The 22,570-nt window shown below is 43.9% G+C and overlaps 1 protein-coding gene across 17 annotated transcripts in view; it reads left to right on the top strand.

Moving 5' to 3' along the window:
* SORBS1 (sorbin and SH3 domain containing 1) overlaps positions 1-22,570 on the top strand; it is a 251,763-nt gene that overhangs the window by 105,960 nt on the left and 123,233 nt on the right. For all 17 annotated transcript variants that reach the window (XM_063727053.1, XM_063727050.1, XM_054521431.2 and 14 more), the window contains 2 exon segments: positions 16,377-16,431; positions 19,997-20,062. In XM_063727053.1, the coding sequence (XP_063583123.1) occupies positions 16,422-16,431; positions 19,997-20,062 (76 nt within the window). In that variant the 5' untranslated portion in view covers positions 16,377-16,421.

Below are 22,570 nucleotides of genomic sequence, written 5' to 3'. Positions count from 1 at the left end.
GGTAAATGGTTATTTCGATTAATCCTCACAACAGGGAGGTTAGTGCTGCTTTTATTCCCATTTTGCATGTAGGGAAGCTGTACAGTGGTAGCGTCACTGCCTGAGCACGTAAAATTCTTTGCTAACGGGGTTGTGTGTGAATAATTTAATTAGTCTCTTAAGATCTCAACACACTCCCTCCCTTGCCCCTGCTGTAAACATCCTACACTGATTGGAATAGAATACATAGTTCTTTTCTTCCAACATGGTGTGTTCTATTGATACAAGTTGTGAATTGTGGCGACAAGGCCATTTTGTATTGAGAACCATTCTCTTTAACATTTGTTAGTTTGGAAATGATCTAAACATCCTTAACTCTGTCACCTTTTATTCCATTGTAGTGGTTGATATCGTAGTGTCTTTATTTAGTTAATAAGCTTCTTTGAGTTCTAAAGGATTTTTCAACACCTTTTATTTTCTGATAATTTTATCTTGTCATCCATCAAGGCAATTGGGCAGAAAAAAAGCTTCACTGTTGACAAAAGTGGCAAAATGAGATTTAGGGAGTATACTCAGAAAATCAGATTCTCTCTCAGCAGCAGTTTTTGCTACCCATAAGAAAGAGAATACAAATGTAGAAACTGTCACCTGTGATTGCTGCCATCAAGGCTTCTGTGGAGTTTTCACAGCCAAATGAGCAGAACAAGTTTGCTGGGAGCTCCTCTCCTGGGCAGAGAGGGTATATATGGTTGAGGCATATTTCTTTTTTTTTTTTTGGTCTCATAAAAAGCACTGGGCACCATTGCCCCTCCTGTGGCCCAGCCCGCTCACAGGCAGTCAGCCTGCATGCTCTCTCTGCCCCAGGGCCCCCCCTCTACAGTGCATTCTGCCTGCTTCAGCTGGATCAATCACTGTCTTAACTTGTTTCTTGCTGCATAACAGAATACCACAGACTGGGTAATTTATGAAGAGCAGAAGTTTGTTTGGCTCACAGTTCTGGAGGCTGGGAAGTCCTAGATTATGGAGGGGTCGCATCTGGTGAGGGCCCTCTTGCTGCATCATAACATGGTGGACTCATCCTTTTATGAGGAGCCCGCTCTGGCAATAACTAACCCACTCTCTTGATAATGACAGTAATCTATTCATGAGGGCAGAGGCTTTATGAGCTAATCACCTCTTAAAAGTCTACCTCTTAATATTATCACAATGGCAACTAGATTTCAACATGAGTCCTGGAGGAGACCTTCAAACGTTTGCAATCTTGAATTTGAAAACTTCTCTTCTGCAGAACTTTCCTTGGTTTCATGGCCCAACAGAATGTCATTGCCTGGCATTCAAGGCCATTTTGTGGTCTGTGTACACCATCTACATAATGTTATTTCCATATACGCTGCAATACAAACCCTTTGCATTAACCGAATTGGACTTGGGTCTATTCTGTGTGTGTTCTGTGCTATGTTCTAAACATACCTATGTGAGAATTGCTTTGGAAACTCTAGACACTTTGTGAGGAAAACAGTTTGTTAAAAGCAAAAGACATGGTAGACAAGTTTTTGTTTGTTTGTTTTGAGACAGGGTCTCATTCTGCTACCCATGCTGGAGTGCAATGGCAGAATCATGGCTCACTGCAGCCTTGACCACCCAGGCTCAAAATCAGTCCCCCTGCATCAGCCTCCTGAGTAGCTGGGATTACATGCACACGGCACCATGCCTGGCTAATTTTTATACTTTTGTAGAGATGGGGTTTCACTGTGTTGGTTAGGCTGGTCTCAAACTCCTGGGCTCAAGCGATCCACCCACCTCGATCTCCCAAAGTGCTGGGATTACAGGCATGAGCTGCCACACGCAATGTGGAAGACAGGTTTTGCATATCCTGGAGGAAGTGGTAAAGTTAAAAAAAAAAAAGTTTTACATGTAAATCAAGTGATACGTAGCCAGTAACATCCATGAGTATTAACTGTGGGGAGAAAGAGGAGACTAGTTGCTTTACTTCTTATGGAAAGTTATGAGAAGATTGTGCTCTTGGGGAAAGACAGGACATGTCACCTCATGAGGGAGAGAAAGGTGCTGTAAGCTCTTAAAAGGAGCACTGACCAAGACTGTTCTTTTAATTAACTTGAAAAGACTCACCTCTCTATGGTGGGAATAGAACATCTGCTGCTACTCAGAGAAACCAGGTGAGGAGAAAGTGGTTCCGACCCCCGCCCCAGATGCTACTGATGATGAGGATCATGCTGAAAGCAGTTAAAATTTATTAGGCATTTTCCAACGTTGTAATAGGCACTGGATGTACTGAATCTTATTTAATCTTCACCATAATGCTATGAGATTGATGGCTGTTATTATTCCCATTTTATAGATGAGGAAACTGAGGCTTAGCAAGGTTAACTGACTAACCACAGAAGACACATCCAGTAAGCGTCAGAACAGCAACTCAAATCCAAGTTATACTAAGTCTAGGGATGTTGTTGGGTGTTGTTGCTTCCTAAAGTCTGTTAGAAAATGCTGTAGGTGATCTTATTCCCTTTTAACTTCCCCTAATGAAGATTTTCTATAAAGAAATTGATACCATGAGAACTACGGGCTATTTTGTGCTTTTGTCAGCATGTGCCTGGGTGTTTTCCACCAGGTAAGTTGTGAAGCTTGGCATTCTCTTAGCTGGAAGATTCCTGCAGTAGAGGGCAGTCCATGGATACTCTTCCATGCTGTTTGTAGTGGCTCATCAGGGTTTCAAGGGTTAGCCTTATCTCTCCAATTAGAACATAAAGTCTCTGAGGGCAAGCACCATCCTTATCTTGATTGATAACTTCGATAATTTTATTGCCACAGCTGGATGAAAAAGCCTCCAAAGACGATCCGTTTGTCTTTGTTTTAGGTCTGTATGTTCTCCAAGCAACCTTTGTACACAAGAGCATCTTGCTGCAGGCAGGGACTGTTTTGTGTCTCCTTGGCTGGCGTCATGTGGCAAAGTGGAAGGAGCCTGGGTTGAGGAGCCAGAGCCAGGACCTGTATTCCAGCTTTCCCGCTTGCTTCTGCAAGACTTTTCAATGAGCCTTCTAACTTTTATTGAAGCTCAGTTTCTCCATTTGCAGAATAGGTGTAGAAACCTTACTAGGTGTTCCGAAGATTAAAAATGACATGATGTGTCAAGTGGCTGGTTCACAGTGAGCATTTAGGAAATGAAGAGATGGTTCACCTCTGCTTCTGTAGTGTGAGCACAGGGCCTTGCATAGAATGCATACACAATCAGTGTGTTTTGATTAGTGGTTTGGTTCTTTGGCACCAGAACCTAAGGAGGGAGCAACTGTGAAGTCTTTTAAAACATGATGCTTTTTATCAAGAATGTCCTTCATTGCCAGACTTGGCATAGGAAGGCAGACTTGGAAACTGACTGTTTGGTTCTTGAATCCTGCTTCAGTTCATAAAACCTGATGTTTGGTACAGGTAAGTATTGGTAATATCAACATTATAATCAGATATACAATGATCACATTCATTAGTCTCTTAATAAACAAAGGATAACAAAGAATAGACCCAATACCTTTGCTAGAATACTTTTCCTTTTATAACACAACAATTTACAGTGTTTCATATATACAGTTATCTGTCAATATGCTGTAGAGATTGGTCCAGGACCCCACGTATACCCAAATCTGAGCAGACTTACGTCCTGCAGCGGGCTCTGCAGTACTCACATATAGGAAAAGTTGGCCATCCACATATGCAGCTTCCACATCCTACAAATGCTATATTTTTGATCTGAGTTTGGTTGAAAAAAATCTACATATAAGTGGACCCTCACAGCTCAAATGTGTGTTGTTCAAGGGTCAACTGTATTTTAAAATTTAATCTTAAGAACAACTTAGTGGGCTGGGTGCGGTGGCTCATGCCTGTAATCCCAGCACTTTGGGAGGCCGAGGTGGGTGGATCACCTGAGGTCAGGAGTTCGAGACCAGCCTGGCCAATATGGTGAAACCCTGTCTTTACTAAAAATACAAAAACTAGCCAGGCGTGGTGGCATGCACCTGTAATCCCAGCTACTAGGGAGGCTGAGGTAGCTGAATTGCTTGAATATGGGAGGTGGAGGTTGCGGTGAGCTAAGATCGTGCCATTATACTCCAGCCTGGGCAACAGAGCGAGACTCCATCTCAAAAACAAAACAAAACAAAACAATACAAAACAAAAAACAATTAATGTAAGTAGGTTTTTTGTTTTTGTTTTTGTTTTTTTGAGACAGAGTCTTACTCTGTCACCTAGGCTGGAGTGCAATAGCACAATCTTGGTTCACTGCAACCTCTGCCTCCCAGATTTAAGAGATTCTCATGCCTCAGCCTGCCAAGTAGCTGGGACTACAGGCGTGCACCACAACACCTGGCTAATTTTTGTATTTTTAGTAGAGACAGGGTTTCACCATGTTGTCCAGGCTGGTCTCGAACTCCTGACCTCAAGTAATCCGCCTGCCTTGGCCTCTCATAGTGCTGGGATTATAGGTGTGAGCCACCGTGCCCGGACTAAAGTAGTTTTAATTTCCTTTTATGGATGAGTAAACCGAGGCTGACAAATTAAGGGACTTCTCAATTTGCACATCCCTGCCAAAGTTTGGATTCAAATTGAGTTCTTCTTACCCGGCTTTTTGTTGCTTTCCTGCAGCCACCAGGCACGTATACAACTCAAGTCAGAAGTGTTTGCCAGATGCCAACTGAGCCAGAGTCCTTGTAAGCCTATAATATAGGCAAATTGTGTGTGTGTGTGTGTGTGTGTGTGTGTGTTTATATGTGTGTTTGTGTAAATATAAACAGAGACTAATTTTTATATATTAATATATAAATGTATAATGCCAACCTATTTCTAGGTAGTCTGGAAGACAATATAGATTTAAAAAAAATACTTTCATTGAATTTTTGCTGTGAGCTTGATATTATATTGAATGTTTTAGTGGTTTTATCTTGGTTTGAAGAAAACTCATTACAGAAATTTGTATTGTAATTTCAGTGGTTGGATGTCGTGCTTTTATACCTGATATATTAAAAAATTGCCTAAAATTAGGGTAAAAATAAACAAGGATAGATACAAGTAGCTAATATGATATATTCACTGGATGAATGATGGGAGCCAAGGTCTTGCATTTATTCCAGTGAGGTGCTAATGATCTGATGTGGTCCATGGCCTCAGAGCCTGTGCTCAGGGATTATTGATTTTGGGCCTGTATATATGTGTTCCACCTCAGTTATTAAACAAATGCCACCGGGAAGAGGTTTTCTCAGAAAAGGTGGTGTTTGCAGTGTTTTGTATTACCTTTTTGGTAGGTTAGTATATATTCAGTTATAAGTTCCAAACTTTTTAAGGAAAAGAAGCAATTCCTGAACAAGCCGGTATTATGAACTGAAGTATTTAAGTTATGTATTTGCGAAAGACCCAGTCTTTTTACTGAATGGAGCCTCTGTTCCCTCATTCCTGAGCATGGTATGGGTCTGTACTGCAGATGTCTGTATAATATATGATGTGGTAAATACATAGCCTCAGGGATTTTGTGGTTTAAAAGAAAAGTTGAGAGGGAACTGTGGACTGTCTGTAAGAGCAGAGACCTCTCCTGCCGTATCAAACCCACCCTGCTTTCCCATTTTCAAGCTCTAACAGACTGCTTTTCAGCTTTTTACCATTTTTTTTTCCAGCCATACACAGTACTTCTTCATCTCGTTTACCTATATTGTGGACTATGGCCCTACCTTGATTCTCCTGAGAATCCAAAATGCTTTCATTCATGACCTCTCACTGGTAGACATTGTATAGCGACTGCTTCAGAAGAAAAATGGCTCTGTGTCCTGGGCTTGACTTTATTATTTTGAGGTTATATATTTATGATTTAAACAGAGTTAAGATGTCTTGCTTTTATCTCATGAATTTCAGAATCTGCCCTATTTTATCTGGATTGTCTAAGGAGAAGGCTCCAAATGTGCTGAATGCCACAATTAGACAACTTTGTTTTGGTTCTGTAGACACAACCATATTTGGGAAACACAAATAGGCCAGTTTTTTCATTTAAGACTTGTCTTGGTTAACAATGCGTGTTTTAGAAACTGTGTGTGCCCAGAGTTTTACATATAAAGGATTTGAGAAGGAGCTCAGGGCTCTGGAATGCCATGAAGTTGGGTTAGAAGCAGGGACTTGGCAGTGAGCAGGCACTGGGAGCAATGGGGGTAGTTTGTGTGTTGTCACCTGGCAGCTCCTGCTGACTATTTTAAGATGAAATGTTTTGGTGCGATTGCTTCTTTAGGAAATCTGGCTGAACAGTCGAGTCAGTTTATTGCCCCCTTCATCCTCCTAAGGAACTTCATGGGAGTAGTTTGGCTTCATTAAACAAAAGCAATCACTGATGATGAATGTTAGAATCCCACGAGTTCTGTGGAAGATGGCATCAGGTGGCTCTGCCATGTTCTAATGGACATGACTGTCAGTGGCATTTTTAGCTTGTCTCCTAGAATTTTTTCTTTCAGGTTCTAAATATTACACAATTGCATATCAAATGTCATGTAGGAGCTAAAAAGGATACTTGTCATTAGAAAAGAAATGTATTATAACCACATTATAAACAGTTTGGAAAATAGAAAAAAGAAGTTACCCATAATTCCATGCTACCACAATCACTATTAGAATTTGGATATACTTTCTTTTTACTATATATATGCGTTTTGCCTATTATATAATTAGAATCACAGAGCTGGGCACAGTGGCTCATGCTTGTAATCCCAGCACTTTGGGAGGCTGAGGCAGGCAGATCACTTGAGGTCAAGAGTTCGAGATTAGCCTGGCCAACATGGTGAAACTCTGTCTCTACTAAAAATACAAAAATTAGCCGGGCGTGGTGGTGTGTGCGTGTAGTCCTAGCTACTCAGGAGGCTGAGGCAGGAGGATCGCTTGAACCCAAGAGGCAGAGGTTGCGGTGAGCAGAGATCGTGCCACTGCACTCCAGCCTAGGCAACAGAGTGAGACTCCATCTCAAAAAAAAAAAAAAAAATTGTAATCACAAATGTCACACAGACTTATAACCTGCTGTAGTCACCTAATCTTATGAGAAGTCTTTTCCCATGTTGTATGGTCTATGTTAGTTATTTCCATAACTGTTCAACAGTCCCCGCAGTGGGTATGTGGTCAGGTAATTAGCCCCTGTGTTATTGAACACCAGAGGATTTCAAGGCTTTCACTATTACTAATAAAGCTACGGTAAACATCTCTGTATGTATAGCATTATTGTCATTCAAGCTTCTTTCTTTAGACTAGATTCTCCTAAAGCACAGGGGTATGAGGTGCATAGCTCTTGGTGTTTATTGCTGAAGATGATGATAAAAATGTAGTGTCATTGGCTGTGTAGGAAAAAGCCAATGTCTTTCCATTTACCCACATTGTTAGTTTTAAAAAATTTTTGGACTAATGTAAGAATTAGAAAAAATGGTTAGTCATTATTTTAATATATTTTTTAACTAGTTGGGTTAAGTAAACATTTTCTCATAGATTTGTTTATTATTTGCATTTTGTCTTCTGGGAATCATTTCTTCATGTATCTAAAAATATTTTTCTTGGCAATTAGTATGATCACATTAGATTAAGGTTATTAACCCGTCTATTTTGTTTGCTGCAAGCCATGCATTTTAATACGTTAGACAATGTAGTATATAATTACAAATTATCTCCTAAATTCTGTTGTTTGAAGCACAAATAATACTGCATTTATAAGACTTGAAACTGGAGGGTTGAATTTGCTTATTGGGTTGGAAGTCAACATTTTATATTTATTTAAAGGCTCCACTCAAGTATAAAAGGTAAAAAAATAAAATGATTGCAGATTTATTGGTGGTGATGTTCTAGCTCCAGATCTGCCCCTTCTCTGGCGTGGACCTGGAACGAGAGTTTGATATTGGTAGTGGAGTTTGGGCATGGGCTTTCTGAATATTGTGATCATAAATAGGTCTTATTAAAATGAGTTCTTGGCTGGGTGTGGTGGCTCACGCCTGTAAATCCCAGCACTTTGGGAGGCCGAGGCGGGTGGATCACTTGAGGTCAGGAGTTCAAGACCAGCCTGGCCAACATGGTAAAACCCCATCTTTACTAAAAATACAAAAATTAGGCAAGGTGGCACGTGCTTATAACCCCAGCTACTTAGGAGACTGAGACACGAGAATCACTTGAATCCAGGGGGCGGAGGTTGCAGTGAACCGAGATTGTGCCACTGCACTCCAGCCTGGATGAGAGGGTGAGACTCTGTCTCCAAAATAAAAGAGTTCTTAATCTTCGTGACTTTTAATAGGGATCAAAACCAAAACTATTTCTAGTTAGTGTAACTAAAGAAAATGAAATAAAATAAAAACTAGATGAAAATAAAAACCTTTAGTTTTTGTTGGGCCAGTGCATCTGGCTATAGGTATTGGCCTTAAATTTGGGGAGATGAAGGAAAGGGCATTAATGGGAAGCAACGAGATTAAAGGGTTAGAAATGGGAACTCTTGTCAGAATTCCGTAGGAATAGCAAGTATGGTACATGTGGAGTTTAGGGCTCATGGGAGGATGTGAGGGAGATGAGACTGGAAAAATAACTGGGACGTGATCCTGCAGGGTCTTATGGCACATTAAATTTGGACTTGAATTTTTAGATCAGTGTTTCCAAAAGTGTGACATTTGAGGTGATTTTAGAAGGTATGTCATTGAACATTGGAAAATTTTGGTATTTACTCATTCCTTGATTCTCTCTGTCATGCAGAATTTATTCCTTTTCCTTTTGTGCTCCCATGACACTTAAGCCAGATTGCTAGCAGAAGGGTTATCCCATTGTATTATATTTAAATGGACCACATCTGCCACCATACAGCCCTGTGTTGGCCTCAAAGACAGCAATCCTGCCTGCCACCTACAACCCTGTGTTGGCCTCAAAGACAGCAATCCTGTCTGATCATGTTGGTCCCCCCGGGCCAAGCACTTTCCTGGGTGCAAAGTGGGTACTAAAGAAATGCTTTTGAATTGTATCATCGGGCCTGTGTTTTAGATATAATATTCTTTCCCGGAAGCTTTGTTGCCTTTCCCTTGCCTGCCATACTGCCCAGCCAACCCCTCTGAGTGTATAGGAGCCCTGCGGAATTTTTTTCCCCATTGAAATTTGACCCAGGTTGAAGTGAAAGTTGGGGAGTGCATAGGTGAGTGCCAGCACCGTAGCTGGAGGGGGCTCATGGAACCTCCTTCCAACACAGTTGGAAAACCAGGAAAATGGGCTGGGTAACCTATATAGATGCTTCTGGTTCTAAAGAAGTGAGCATGTGGTTGGAACAGAATAAAGACCAGCTGAGGGCCCTCTGGCTCCCTAAACTCCTGAAGAACTGCAGAGGCCCTGTTCTAGAAGGATCCTCATGGCCCAGTGTAAATCAGTTCACAGTGACACTTAGAATCAAGACCAGAAAGTGTGGGGAGGAGGAAGAAGTTAACTGTCTTAAATGCAGTGGAAAGATCAGTGAAGCCCGGACCAGTGCAGAAACCGTTGGACTTGGCCATGCGTGTGCACTGGAAGCCTTTCTGAAGGCCATTTCAGATAATTGGTTAGAACGGAAACCGAGTTGGAGGGACTCCAGGAGGAAATGAGAGGATGTGGAGGATGGCCTTTCTGATGTGTTTTCCTATTGCTCCCTCTCCAGAAACATTGGTCTTTTTACAGAAACTTCGTGCTTGTTGTGTTCTGAGCTCCCAGGAGTGTCATGGGATTCTAGACTGAAGTTAATGTCAGGGTCAAGTTTATCCCACTTTCTTCCCCTTGAAAGGAAGTATCAGCGACTCAGTGTTTATTCTTTCTGGCTTTCTGAAGAGCCTTCTGCACCCTTTGCAATAATGTAGAGGGTGCATTTGAAGAGAAATGACATTAATAGAGATTGAGAAGAGAAGGAGCTGTTGAAAAATTGGAGAAATGTGGCTCTGCTAGTGGATCTGCAAAGTACAAAGAAATAAGGCCAAGCATTTATTCTGGGGCTCTGTGCGCTGTCTCTATTCTTTTCAAGCTGTTGGAAGTAGCTGTACGTATATAAAATCAAGTCCCAGATTAGATTTTTTTTTTTTTTTTTTTTAAATACAGGGTCTCACTCTGTTACCCAGGCTAGAGTGCAGTGACGCAATCTTGGCTCACTGCAACCTCTGAGGCCTCCTGGGTCCAAGTGACCCTCCCACCTCAGCCTCCAGAGTAGCTGGGACTACAGGTGTGCACCACCACACCCGGCTAATTTTTCGTATTTTTGGTGGACACAGGGCATCCCCAGGTTACCTAGGCTCGTCTTGAACTCCAGACTCAAGCAGTCTGCCTGCCTCGGCCTCCCAAGTGCTGGGATTACAGGTGCGAGCCATGGCGCCCAGTACCAGACTGGTTTTTTTTGTCTTTTTATTTTTGTTTTTGTTTTTGAGACAGAGGCTTGTTCTGTCACCCAGGTTGGAGTGCAGTGGTGCGAGTTCAGCTCACTGCAACCTCCGCCTCCCGAGTTCAAGTGATTCTCCTGCCTCTGCCTCCAGAGTAGCTGGAACTACAGGCGTCCACCACCATGCCTGGCTAATTTTTGTATTCTTAGTAGAGATAGGGTTTCACCATGTTGTCCAGGCTGGTCTTGAACTCCTGACCTCAAGCACCAGCCTCCCAAGGTGCTGGGATTATAGGCATGAGTCATTGCGCCCGGCCCAAGATTGGATTTTAAAGCTAAGGCATAACCAGCATTTTGTTCAAGTGGGGAGCTGGCTCCCTTTTAAGGAGCCACGGTGGAGTTAAGGAGGCTCTTGGTTATCTTGAAGGTAAGACTCTGAAGTTAAGTTCTGAAGGTTAAACAGAGGCAAGAGCAAAGGCCGTGACTGAGCACCTACTGCATGCCCAGTGCTGAGGATGATGCAGTTTTTCCTTTCCAGATATTTACAATCTATTGTTGGGAATGGGGGAGCCATGGAGGAGAACACCATAGTGCGTAGGAGAAGCTGGAGCATGCTGGCTAGGAGATTTAAAGGCTCTTTATTTTCCAAGAACCTTTGCAGGACCTTGAATTCATTTTTACAGACATACTCAATTTCTCCCTAGTCATATATCCCTAAACTATCCATATAAGGACCTTCTTTCCTTTCCCAGTAACCAACCCATATTTAGTTGATTGTTTTTCAGCTGGAAGCATGAGTATAACTTTGGCTTTTTAGTAATTAATCACTTTATGTCATCAAAACTTATCTTAGAATTATAGGGTCATGGAATTGGCGGGGTGGGGGAACAATATGAAACGATTAATTATCTGGATGCTTTCTTAACAACTCTGGCCACTTCACATCTTGTTCTTCTCATGGAATGTCTGTGTTGATGCCGTGGTACTTTGACCAAGTATGGCAGGTCCAAGCAGCTCAAAGCGTGGAATGGCGGTTTGACTCCCCGCTGGCACACCCAAGCTGTGACACTGCATAGGTTCCTGCAACTCACTAAGGGAATTTACTGCCCACTTGCAGTTGTCTGATTTTGCCACTAGATGGTACACTGTTCGTCCTTTTGGCTTTTACCCAAACGTGCCTGGCTCATTTGGAGGGGACTTGTAAGAGACATTCCAAAGACGTGCCATCATGTACTCAACCAAATCAGGCTCTTTACAGCGTAGTTTTTAAATAAATATTAAGTGTTAGAGGTTTTTATGTAAAATAAACTCTCAAGTTCTCATCTGATTGTAATGGCCCATATTATCTCTAAATAAACAGCATGGACTAGACTATGATTTTCAAAGCTTTCAGTGTTCTGGTCAAGCTCAGTTTGTGTAGTTTCATGGATGCGTCCTCACTGCCCAGGCTCTGAGGACTTAAGGTTGTAGAGACACAACCACTGCCGAGCCACTTGGGATTCAGATCTGGTCAGCCTCATGTCAGGAGAGAGGAGGAGATTCTCTTCTTCAGATGAAACCTTGGGGACTTCTCCCTCCCATCTTCTGCTGGTCAAGGTTCTTGGGTGGCAGATAACCAGAAACCACCTCTGGTGAACTCAAACTGAAAAGGGATTTATTGGCAAGATCTTGGGTAGTTCACGGAGTTTATGGAAGGTTGGAGAACTGCACTCAGAACTGGGGCAGGAATTCCAGGAGGCTGAGCTGGCTGGGATCAGAGCCAGAATCAGGCCCTGGAATAGTCTGGATAGGATGTTGCTGCTGTTGCCACCACAGGGGAGGACTGGACACAGGGCACTGTCCTTGGCACTGCTGCCGTTGCTAAAGTTCCTTTTCTTCAATCAGCCCATTCATCCTCAGCACTTTTAATTTTATTTTAAACTATCCCTTGTTTGTTAGTATCACCTGCTGCAGATTTAATCACCAGAGTGAGAACACACAACAGAACCTGCTACTCAAAAAGTCCTCGTGTGCAAGAGCTGGTACTCACCTGTGCATTGTCATTGTCAACGTACTATCGTCATACTAGCTCTTAAAATACCAAAGTATTCTGTTAACACCCAGGATCCATTCTCCTTCTGCCCTCTCAGCATCCAGCCATTAAATGGTTAATAGCAGGCACAGGGAGGGGCCTCCCAAAGAGTGCTACAACTGGTGTCTGCTCCAGTTGGTAGACATTTGTGGCAAAATGATGGTTAAATATTTTGAAGATTATCCCTGACTGTGTCTATTTTAGGTCAGTTTGTAAGTAAGGGGGCTGACACTTAGAAGTTAGTAGTTTCTATATTGAGAAATGTGAAATGTGCAAAGGGCTACCCGCATATGACAGTGATTACTCATCATGTATGAGTTGAGGTATCCTTTTTGTTTGGTTCATAAGACATCTCCATTCATTTCTTCTCCAGCCTAAGAATGCTGTGTGCTTTGTACTTGTTTTTTAAATTAAGATGAATTAAACTCTACAAAGGGAATCGGTGAATGGATTATGGAATGTTATTACAATGAAATACAGCCATTAAAATGATGGATATGCTGACTATATAGAATCCCAGAAAAATGTTCATGAAATACTTGATTTAAAAATTAGAACACAAAGCTGTCCAGATATTATGTTTACAACAGTGTACATGCTATTTATGTATCTAAAGGCTAGAAAGAACTTATGAAAGAATGAAAATAGTTTCAGTTAAGATAGCTTCACAGTGAAGATTTCTTCAATAATGCTTTAAAAACTGAGGAAAGGCCAGGTGTGGTGGCTCATACCTATAATCCCAGCACTTTCAGAGACTGAGGCAGGAGGATCGCTTGAGGCCAGGAGTTGAGGCCAGCCTGGGCAATAGAGAGACCCCATCTCCACAAAATAAAAATTTAAAAAATTAGCCAGGTGTGGTGGTGCATGACTGGTCCCAGCTACTTGGGAGGCTGAGGTGGGAGGATCGCTTGAGCCCAGGAGGTTGAGGCTGCAGTGAGCCATGATCACACCAGTGCACTCTAGCCTGGGTGGTAGTGCAAGATCCTGTCTCAAAAACAAACAAACAAAAATAAATAAAAATAAGGAATAAAAACCTTAACATAATACAATTGCTCATGAAAATTATTTATAAAATTAAAAGCATTTGGATGGTATCACAACAACCCTTTTGATCCTGGGAGGCAAATTAAGGTATCAAAAACTTAGGATTGGAAAACATGAGGACATACAGATAACAGCAGGTTGTGTGTTTCTCAATCGAAAGAACAAATGTTTCCACAGCTTAGAGAACCATCTGTGGGGACAGCTATTGAAGGTCATAGGTAGTCTCAGATGTATTTGACAGTGACAGAGGCAAAGTTACTGCTGATTTGGGCTGCAGAGATGGACTTAGAATGATTTCCTGTTCATCCCTAGCATTCTACTCTGTTAATTACAAGGACAGTAAGCAAAGCAACCATCCAGAAAGGAAACCAGTGTCCAACTTCAGCTTTTTTAAAAGAAGAAGCTAAAGCATGTCTCCTTTTGCAGACCTTCATACCATATCTTCACATCCCTATTACAGAATTCGTGAACCAGGGGTTTCCTCTGTATCATTGCTTCTCACACCTTAAAATGCAAAGGGAGCACCTGGGATTTTGTTAAAAAATGCGCATTCTGATTCAGTAGGTACAGGATGGAGTCTGAGCTTCTGCATTTTCTTTACTTTTTTTTTTTTTTTGGAGATGGAGTCTCACTCTGTCACCCAGGCTGGAGTGCAGTGGCACACATGAACTTGGCTCACTGCAACTTCCGCCTCCCAGGTTCAAGCAATTCTCCTGCCTCAGCCGCCCGAGTAGCTAGGATTACAGGCACCCACCACCACACCCGGCTGATTTTTGTATTTTAGTAGAGACAGGGTTTCACCATGTTGGCCAGGGTGGTCTCGAACTCCTGACCTCAGGTGATCCACCCGTCTTGGCCTTCCAAAGTGCTGGAATTACAGGCGTGACTCACCACGCCCGGCCGCTTCTGCATTTTCAGTAAGCTCCCAGCTAATGTGAATGCTGCTGGCCTGTGGATCACACTTGAAATATCAAGGTTCTACATATTCTGAGGACTTGTTTTTCAGATTGTGTGACCTTCAGATGTGTTCAGTAAGACCTTATTAGTCGAAGTATGTACAAGACTTGTACTTTGAAAGAACTACAAAACATTATCAAGAGAAATTAAAGAAGTCCTGGAAAAAGGGAGAGATAGGTCATACTCATGAACTGGAAGACTCAATATTGTTAAAAATGTTAGTTTTCCACAGATTGATCTATAGATTCCACATGATTCCAGTCAAAATCTCAACAGACTTTTTTTGGTAGAAATTGATGAGGTGGCTTTAAACTTTATATGAAAATGCAAAGGACCTAAAATGGCCAAAATGATTTTGGAAAAAAACTCAAGTTGGAAGACTCACTGTATTAGGCCATTCTTGCACAGCTATAAAGAAATACCAGAGACTGGGTCATTTATAAAGAAAAGAGGTTTAATTGGCTCACAGTTCTGTAAGCTAGCTGTACAGGAAGCATGGTGCTGGCATCTGCTCGGCTTCTGGGGAGCCTCAGGAAGCTTCCCATCATGGTAGAAGGCAAAGCGGGAGCAGGCGTGTCACACGACAAGAGCGTAAGTAAGGGTGAGGGAGGTGCCACATACTTTTAAATGACCAGGTCTTGTGAGAACTCGCTATTGCAGAGATAGCACCAGGCCATGAGAGATCCACTCCCATGATCCAAACACCTCCCACCAGGCGCACCTCCAACATCGGGGATTGCATTTTAACATGAGATTTGGGCAGGGACAAATATCTAAACTCTATCACTCATATTCCTGAGTTCAAGGCTATGTAAAACTATAGTGATCAAGACAGTGAGTTATTAAAGACAGCTCACTGAAACAGAAAAGAGTCCAGAAATTGACCCAGCCATATCTAACCAGTTGCTTTTCAGAAGTGTTATGCTAAACGAGAGAAGCCAGACACAAAGGATTACCTATACTATGATACCATTTATATAAGATCCTGGAAAAGGTAAAACAATAGTAACAGAAAGCAGATCAGTCTTTAATAGGGACCTGAGATGGTACTTGGCTGTAGAGACACACATGGGAACTTTTCGGGGTGATGGAAAGGCTGTATATTGTGATTGTGGTGGTGGTTATAGGATGTATATATTTGTCAAAACTCATCGAATTGTACAATTAAAATGGATATTTTCAGTTATATGCAAACTATAACTCAATAAAAGATCTGGATATATATTGGGGCATTGTCAGTACAATTTCAGCTTTCTTTGAGACCCTACTAAAGTAAGGGGTTATCCATTTGAACATCAGGGATTGGTTCCCACCTCCAGGTGGTAGAGCACAGTGCATAGGAACTTGGGCCAGAAAGTCAGGCTGTCTGGGTTCCAGTATCAGCTCCTCCACTGCAGCAAGCACACAGCTTCACCTGTCTGTGTCTCGGTTTTCTCATCTGTGTAAACTAACCTGACATTAGTGGTTACCTCCTAGGGTTGTGAGGGTCAAATGCATTAATATATTTAAAGCATTTAGAACATTTCCTTGTGCATAGTAAGCTATATATAAGCATTCAGTATGATCAGTAAGTTCTCAAATCAGTTTGTGTTGTGATTTTACTTCTTTCTCCTAAAATGTGTTTTTTTCCCTTTCCTTTACCCTCTCTTCAAACCACGTGAACTCATGTAGCTTGAGGTTTTTAATAGAATGTTAGAGCTAAAAGGGATCTTGGATAACATTAGCACCAAGTATGGGCAACAAAACTGAAACCAGTGAGGTTGAGTGATGTGCCCAAGGTCACAATAATATGTGGGTGACCACAAACCAGAAGCCTGGCCAGGTGACTCCTGGTTCAGCTCTGTTTTATCAAGGGTTACAGTGTTTGCATTTTTAATACTAACCATTGGGATTTATCGCGAACCTGCCATTCATCAATTGCATTGTGTGGTGTTTGTTTTTCTACAGAGCAGTTCAGAGCCCCAGTTGCAGACGACTTGTCCTGCCACCACCATGAGTTCTGGTAAGTCATTTTAAACTCATATTTCTCTTATCTACCAAACTGGGCAGTTTACCCAGATTTCCCACGCACCCTGAAGGCCCCACTCTGGCATTTTATTTTTTATTTTTTGCCACCTGGGTGAATGCCAAAGCTTTGTCATAAGTTGTCATCATCACTCTCATCACCTTCATGGTTAATGATTTTTTGAGTGCCTACTACTATTGCCAAAGAACTGTGCTATACACTTTACATGCACATTAGCCCTCTCTTTATTGAGATGTAACTGGCATACTATAAACCACAGATATTTTAAGTATACAGTTTGATAAAATTTGACATATGTGTACACCTTCATGGCATTTCTTAGTCTGGGTGACTGCAGCAAAAGTAAACTAATTGGCCATAATTGCCCAAGGATGTGAACTAATCTAATGCTTCCTTCATCTAGGCTAGTAGAGCAGTTTGCTCCCTCTTTTGCTTTGTCTTTGGTAGTAAAAGTCAAGACCTAAAGAAATAATCAGTTTTGAGTATTTTTAGTTTTGAGCTGAGGTAGAAAATGTGGGTTAGGGAAGACAGAGATGGGAACAGATCCCTGCTCATCATGCAGCTAAGAGCTGTCAGCTTTCCAACCCAGAATTGGAGCAGAGAAGTTTCCATCTGGAGATTAAGCCCCACCTAGGCTACTGGGCGTGCCCTGGAGCCTCCTGAGACCTGCAGGTGGGGCAGGCTGTGGGGTGGGAAGATGACCATGTGGATATCTCATTCCGGGGTCTCCCAATCCTGCAGTATTTCGTGAGTGTTGTCAGTGACCTCTGTGGATTAAAAATCACCCTTTTCCATTTATTTGCATACAATGCCCTTTTAGCCAAGTTCTGAGCAGGACAGTATGTAGTTCAGACCTAGGAAGGCTCTGGGGTGGAATAGCTGAGGCCCACACCCTCACCTCATTGTTTACTGGCTGCATAGGCTTGGGACTGTGGTGGACCCTTCTCCTCTGCAAAATGGACATAATAAAAACACCAGTTCATTGGGATTTAGTGAGGATTAAGTGAGGCAATGCTTTTATTTATTTATTTTTGAGACAGAGTCTCGATCTGTCACCCAGGCTAGAGTGCAGTGGTGTGATCTTGGCTCACCTCAATCTCTGCCTCCTGAGTTCAAGTGATTCTCCTGCCTCAGCCTCCCGAGTAGCTGAGATTACAGGTGCCCATCACCACGCCTGGCTAATTTTTTTGTATTTTTAATAGAGACAGGGTTTCACCATGTTGACCAGACTGGTCTCAAACTCCTGACCTCAGGTGATCCACCCCTCTCTGCCACCGTGCCTGGCCTGAGGCAGTGCTTTTAAAGTGCTGAGCTCTGTGTCCAAGGCATGGCAAGTGCTTCATCTTTGGGCTCTTACTGTTATGAGCTCAGAGTTCCTCCCTGCAAAGCCAGGGACTTGGCTTCTCAGCAATTCCTTGAGTGCTTTTGCTGTGTGCAAAGAGGCCGTGCACCTTTTCCCCTCTAAGCAGGCTCAGGTACTGCCAGTAGCTCCTGCTTCGTCACTCATTTTTTGTTGTCTCTTTGGCTTTTTGCTTTTGTTGTCATTTAAAATAGGCCATGGTGTTTTGCTTTATTTTGTTTTTAACTTTTTCTCTGTAGCCTAAATCTACTTTCTCATCCAGCGGCAGAACTGGCCTCACTTTGCTTTACTTCTCTTGGCATCAAGGGCCAGAGAAGGAGGAAGGGAGGGGCCTGGAAGAAGGGTATGGGTGTGGAAAAGCCCAGGAGACTTCACCCCAGAATCTCTCTCTCAGGTGGGGGTTGGAAGGAGGTGTTGCCTAGGAAGAGTTCAGAAATTCTGGAGCCTTTGACCTGATGATCCCACTCTTGGGAATTTCTATCTTAATTCCAAGGAAACAAAAAATATCACCCACATGAAGTGGGGGTACAAGTAAGTACGTTATGTGTATTTACTTGATGGAATATTATGCCGCTGTTAAAATGGTCATTAGGAGAAAAGTAGCTACATGGGAAATATTTGTTTTAATCACTGGTGGAAAGAGCAGTGTGAAAATGGTGGATTCTTTTTATTCCAGGTTTGGGTTGGGCTGCCAGTCACCGGGGGAAGTGCTTTACCTGTGTGATCTTGTTACATTCTCCTGGAAAACCCTCACAGGTGGGGCGTGGTTTGCCACCGTCATTACACAGATGGAAACACTGAGGCCCTGAGGGGTTAATAATATGGCTCGGATCACTCAGCTAGTGTGTACTGTTGCTGAATCAAACTCAGGAAGCTGGACACCAACATTGTGCTGCAGAGGTTTGAGTTTCAGGACATGGAGTTACTAATTTTTAAATACCTTTCCAAAATTTCTTCAAGTTTGGTTGTTACATTTAATTAAAAGAAAGGAAGAACATGGGGCTGGGCCTGCTGGTAGCTCAGAGGCTGCCCCACACTAGCTTGGGGAGGCCTGGAGCGAGGCCTACAGTCACAGAGGGAACTAGAGCAGGTACTTGGATTTCTGGCCTTCTCACCAGCACCCTTCTTCCACCCATCTCAGAAATCAGAGCTCAAGGGAGACTCAGACATCTAGGAGAATTAGCCTTCACCTATAGGTGGGTGTGGGCAATTAACAGGCCGAAGCCTGTGGGGCCGGAATGGGGAAGCCCAGGCACCAGGTGGGGCAGTGGCCCTGCTCCTGTATGGCCCACAGGCAGCATCCAGACTGGCCTGTCAGTGTGGTTTATAGCAGGTGACCCCCCTTTTGGGAGGCTGGTTGTTAAAGGGCCTAGGTAAGGTGACTTAGTCTCAGCCTAATGAATTACAGGGGTATGGGACTAAGCTTCAGTCCCAGCATTTGGAGAAATAGAAAATATATATATATATCAGGAAACCCAAATGTTTATCCCATTTGGGGAGGAAGAAGATGAGCTGTGAGATGGGCAGACCAGAATTCAAATTTCAGCCTAGTGATCTTGGGCAGGCCTGGAATCCTCTCTGCCTCAGTTTTCTTATCTATAAAATAGGCATTCCTAACTCCTAGTTCTGGAGGTCTGGGTCTTCAGGATAAAATGAGATGCTAATTATGGAATGCTAAGCATGGATCCTCACACCAGGCAAGTCAGTGTTTAAAAACCCATAGCTAGTCATGATTATGTTTGTAGCTTGGTTAACTCTGGGCTTGGAGGGGTTCCTGCAAGCACACATGTCCCGGGGTGACAGGGCCTGTCGGCCTTCCTTCCCTGGCCTGCCTTTATCTGTTTTGGGATGGGGACCTGGACGGGGCTTAGGCTACAGGTGAGCAGGGAGGATCTCAGCTTCTGTAACTGAGCAGAACTCAGGAAAGTCTCAGCCAACACAGAGGACATGACATCCAAGGGGAGCCCCAGGGATGCGTGGAATTTCCATCAGGTGAGAAGGGAGGAGGAGGCATTCTCGGCAGAGGGCCTCATAGGAACCAAGGCCTAGAGGTCTGAAAGTATCTGGGCAGGACCACTCTGCTTCCTCCTGCCTCTGACCCCAGCACCTCGTGCCACACAGGACTCAGTAAGTGCTGGGGCAGCTTACTCACAAACCTCATGCTCTCTTTCTTTCTTGCAGAATGTGATGGTGGTTCCAAAGCTGTGGTGAATGGCTTGGCACCTGGCAGCAATGGGCAAGACAAAGGTAAGGTTCTTGGAGAGAAGTCTGGATTGGTACTGGAAAGCCTTTCTAAAGGTGCGGAGTACGTCAGGCCGGGGCCATCCCATCTGCCTGGTGCAAACATCATTGGCCTAACCAAGCCGTAAACTGGGGACCTGTTCCCTACACCGATTTTCTGAGACCTGGAGCCTGTTGCTGCATTTTGAGAGTCTGAGGCTGCCATTTTCCCACTGTGAGGTATTAAAAACTTTCCCTAGCTCACAAGGATGCTGTGAATGACAGATCAGATATGTGGACCAAGGCATATTTCATGCCTGGTACAGATGGCATTTATTAGCCTGAAATATCCCTTGCTCAGCCTTTTACCTTCACCTATAATAAACAGTGATGTGTTCACAGTCCTGACCCTAAGGCAAGAACCTAAATCATTAAAATAAATTATTTCAGTGGCATTAATTTAATGCACATCCTCTCATAGTTTCGGTTTTTAAAATTTTTAGGATAAAAGATTTAAATGTGAAATGAATGATGGATGCGATGACCTTTGAGGTCCTGCTTAGCCTGGAGACTTTCATCCTGACCTCAGTGTGGCTGCACAGATAGCCTGGCTACGGGGCTCACGGTGCCACTTTTACTGTGTGGTGTGATGGACGCTCAAGCTGGAGTGACAAAGCATGGGTTCAAGTCCCAGCTCTGCCACTCATGAACAGGACATCTTGAGAGGCCCTTTTTCTTTGTGGGTGTGGGTTCCCTTATCTACAAGATGAGGGAATTTATGATCTGCTGTATTTATTTCTGCTTCAAATTCAAAATTGGAATGAATGCTCATCCCACTAAATTTTATGGTATACAAGAGGAAGGGCCAGAATCCTTGCATTGGGCATTTAAGTCAAGATGCATCTCAAAGAATAATTCCAAACAATTTGGCATTTTGATCTTTGTAATTTCCATCTGGGTCAACAAAGTGTTCCTTTTAAGACAAGGCAAAGTGTGAAAGGAACCAGCCGTAGAGGGTATGTCCAGAGATTAGGAGGGGCTGGGGTACAGGGCCCAGGTGGTGTGGGAGTGGGTTCCTTGGTGGCCAGAGGGGACCTGCCATGCTCCTGTTCTTGCCTCCCTGCCTGGTCGCCCCTCTGCACCCATGGTGTGGGGCCCTGCACAGTCTCAACCAAGTTGCACTTAGGGAGCTCTGAGGGGCAGTGCCTGTGGAGTGGCTGCAGGCATGTGTTTAGCATCCAGTGAGGAGCTTGGGGAGGGTGGGGGCCCTATTAGTTTAAAACCTGTGGGGTCATTGACCCCATCCATGTGAACTCATTTATACAAGAGACTTAAGGCGTGTGGGGGAAGGTGGCAGGTGGAATGGTCCCACTCTCTCCTTGGTGAGACTCACCTTTCTCTGCAAACAAGCAGGCAGGGGTGACCTGAAGGGCATCAGGGTGGCCTGAGGTTACTGAACCAGAGCTGGGATAGCTGAGCTCCGGTCTCAGCCTCTCCGCTTGAGAACTGAATGAGCCTGAGCAGTTCACTGAGCCTCTTGCTTCTTCCTCTGAAAATGGTTACAAAAGTCTCCCCCAAGCCCATCTCCCAGGTGGAGCAGACAAGAGGATGCTGTGAGAGCACATTTGTGTCTTAATCCATGCAGTAGCGTCGTTGGCAACCTAGTCATTGATGGCCAGGCGCCGTGTGACTGCCCCATGCCTTATGAGGTGAGCTGACAGCAGGATGGACTGGAAGGTGCACTGTCTCTGGCCGACATGCCTCCCTTCTGTTGCCTTGACAGGCTCATCAACACGATGCTGACTGCAGTGGCGGTCTTGTTCCCAGACAGCCCTACCTGTTGTGTTTCTGTAGATCTGTGGCCACAGTCGACTCTGGCACCTTCACACAGAGCTCCCATCCCTCTTTATGTGCTGCCCTTGAAAGAGAGGACGAGGGGAGGCCTCACAACAGGCTCAGTGTGAGGAGAGTTAGGGAACGTGCCTACCATGAGATTACAGAATCTGGGCAGGCAGGGAGCCCAGAGACCCTGCAGATAGATAAGTTTGAGCACCCAGGATGTTCAAGTGGTAGCCTTCACCACGTCCCAGGCAGGCATCCCTGCTCTGCCTTAGCTCAGCTGGGCATTGGGGTTCTGGGCTGTGCACTTGGGTGCTGCCCAGAGACTACATATGCACTTGGACACTTGGCACCTCCTGACCAGGAAAGGGTGGGTTTGAGCAAGGCCATCTGCTGTTTAACAGATGGGGGCTCTGTTTTGCTTGGGGCCAGAGGGCTACAGTTGTCGGAGCAGGCACAAGACCCCGGAAGTTATGCTATGGGGGAAGTAGCTCTGATGGCTGAAGGGACCAGGCAACTCACGATCTCATTCCTTCGTTCTTCCACTCATCTGGAGCCCATGGGCCACAGCCCTCCTCCTCGGAACCCACTCCCCAGCATTCTCCCAAGAGGCCCTGTGGACCCTGAGTGCTCTCCCCTTCCTCTGTTTGCCAGGCCATCTGTGTGCCTCTGTAAATCTTTGTCCAGAGCCTTGGC

This window comes from Pongo abelii, chromosome 8 (assembly GCF_028885655.2).
Source record: "Pongo abelii isolate AG06213 chromosome 8, NHGRI_mPonAbe1-v2.0_pri, whole genome shotgun sequence".
In the NCBI taxonomy this organism is placed as follows: Eukaryota; Metazoa; Chordata; class Mammalia; order Primates; family Hominidae; genus Pongo; species Pongo abelii.
Note: the sequence above shows the minus strand (reverse complement) of the source record. Positions and strands in the feature narration are given on the sequence as shown.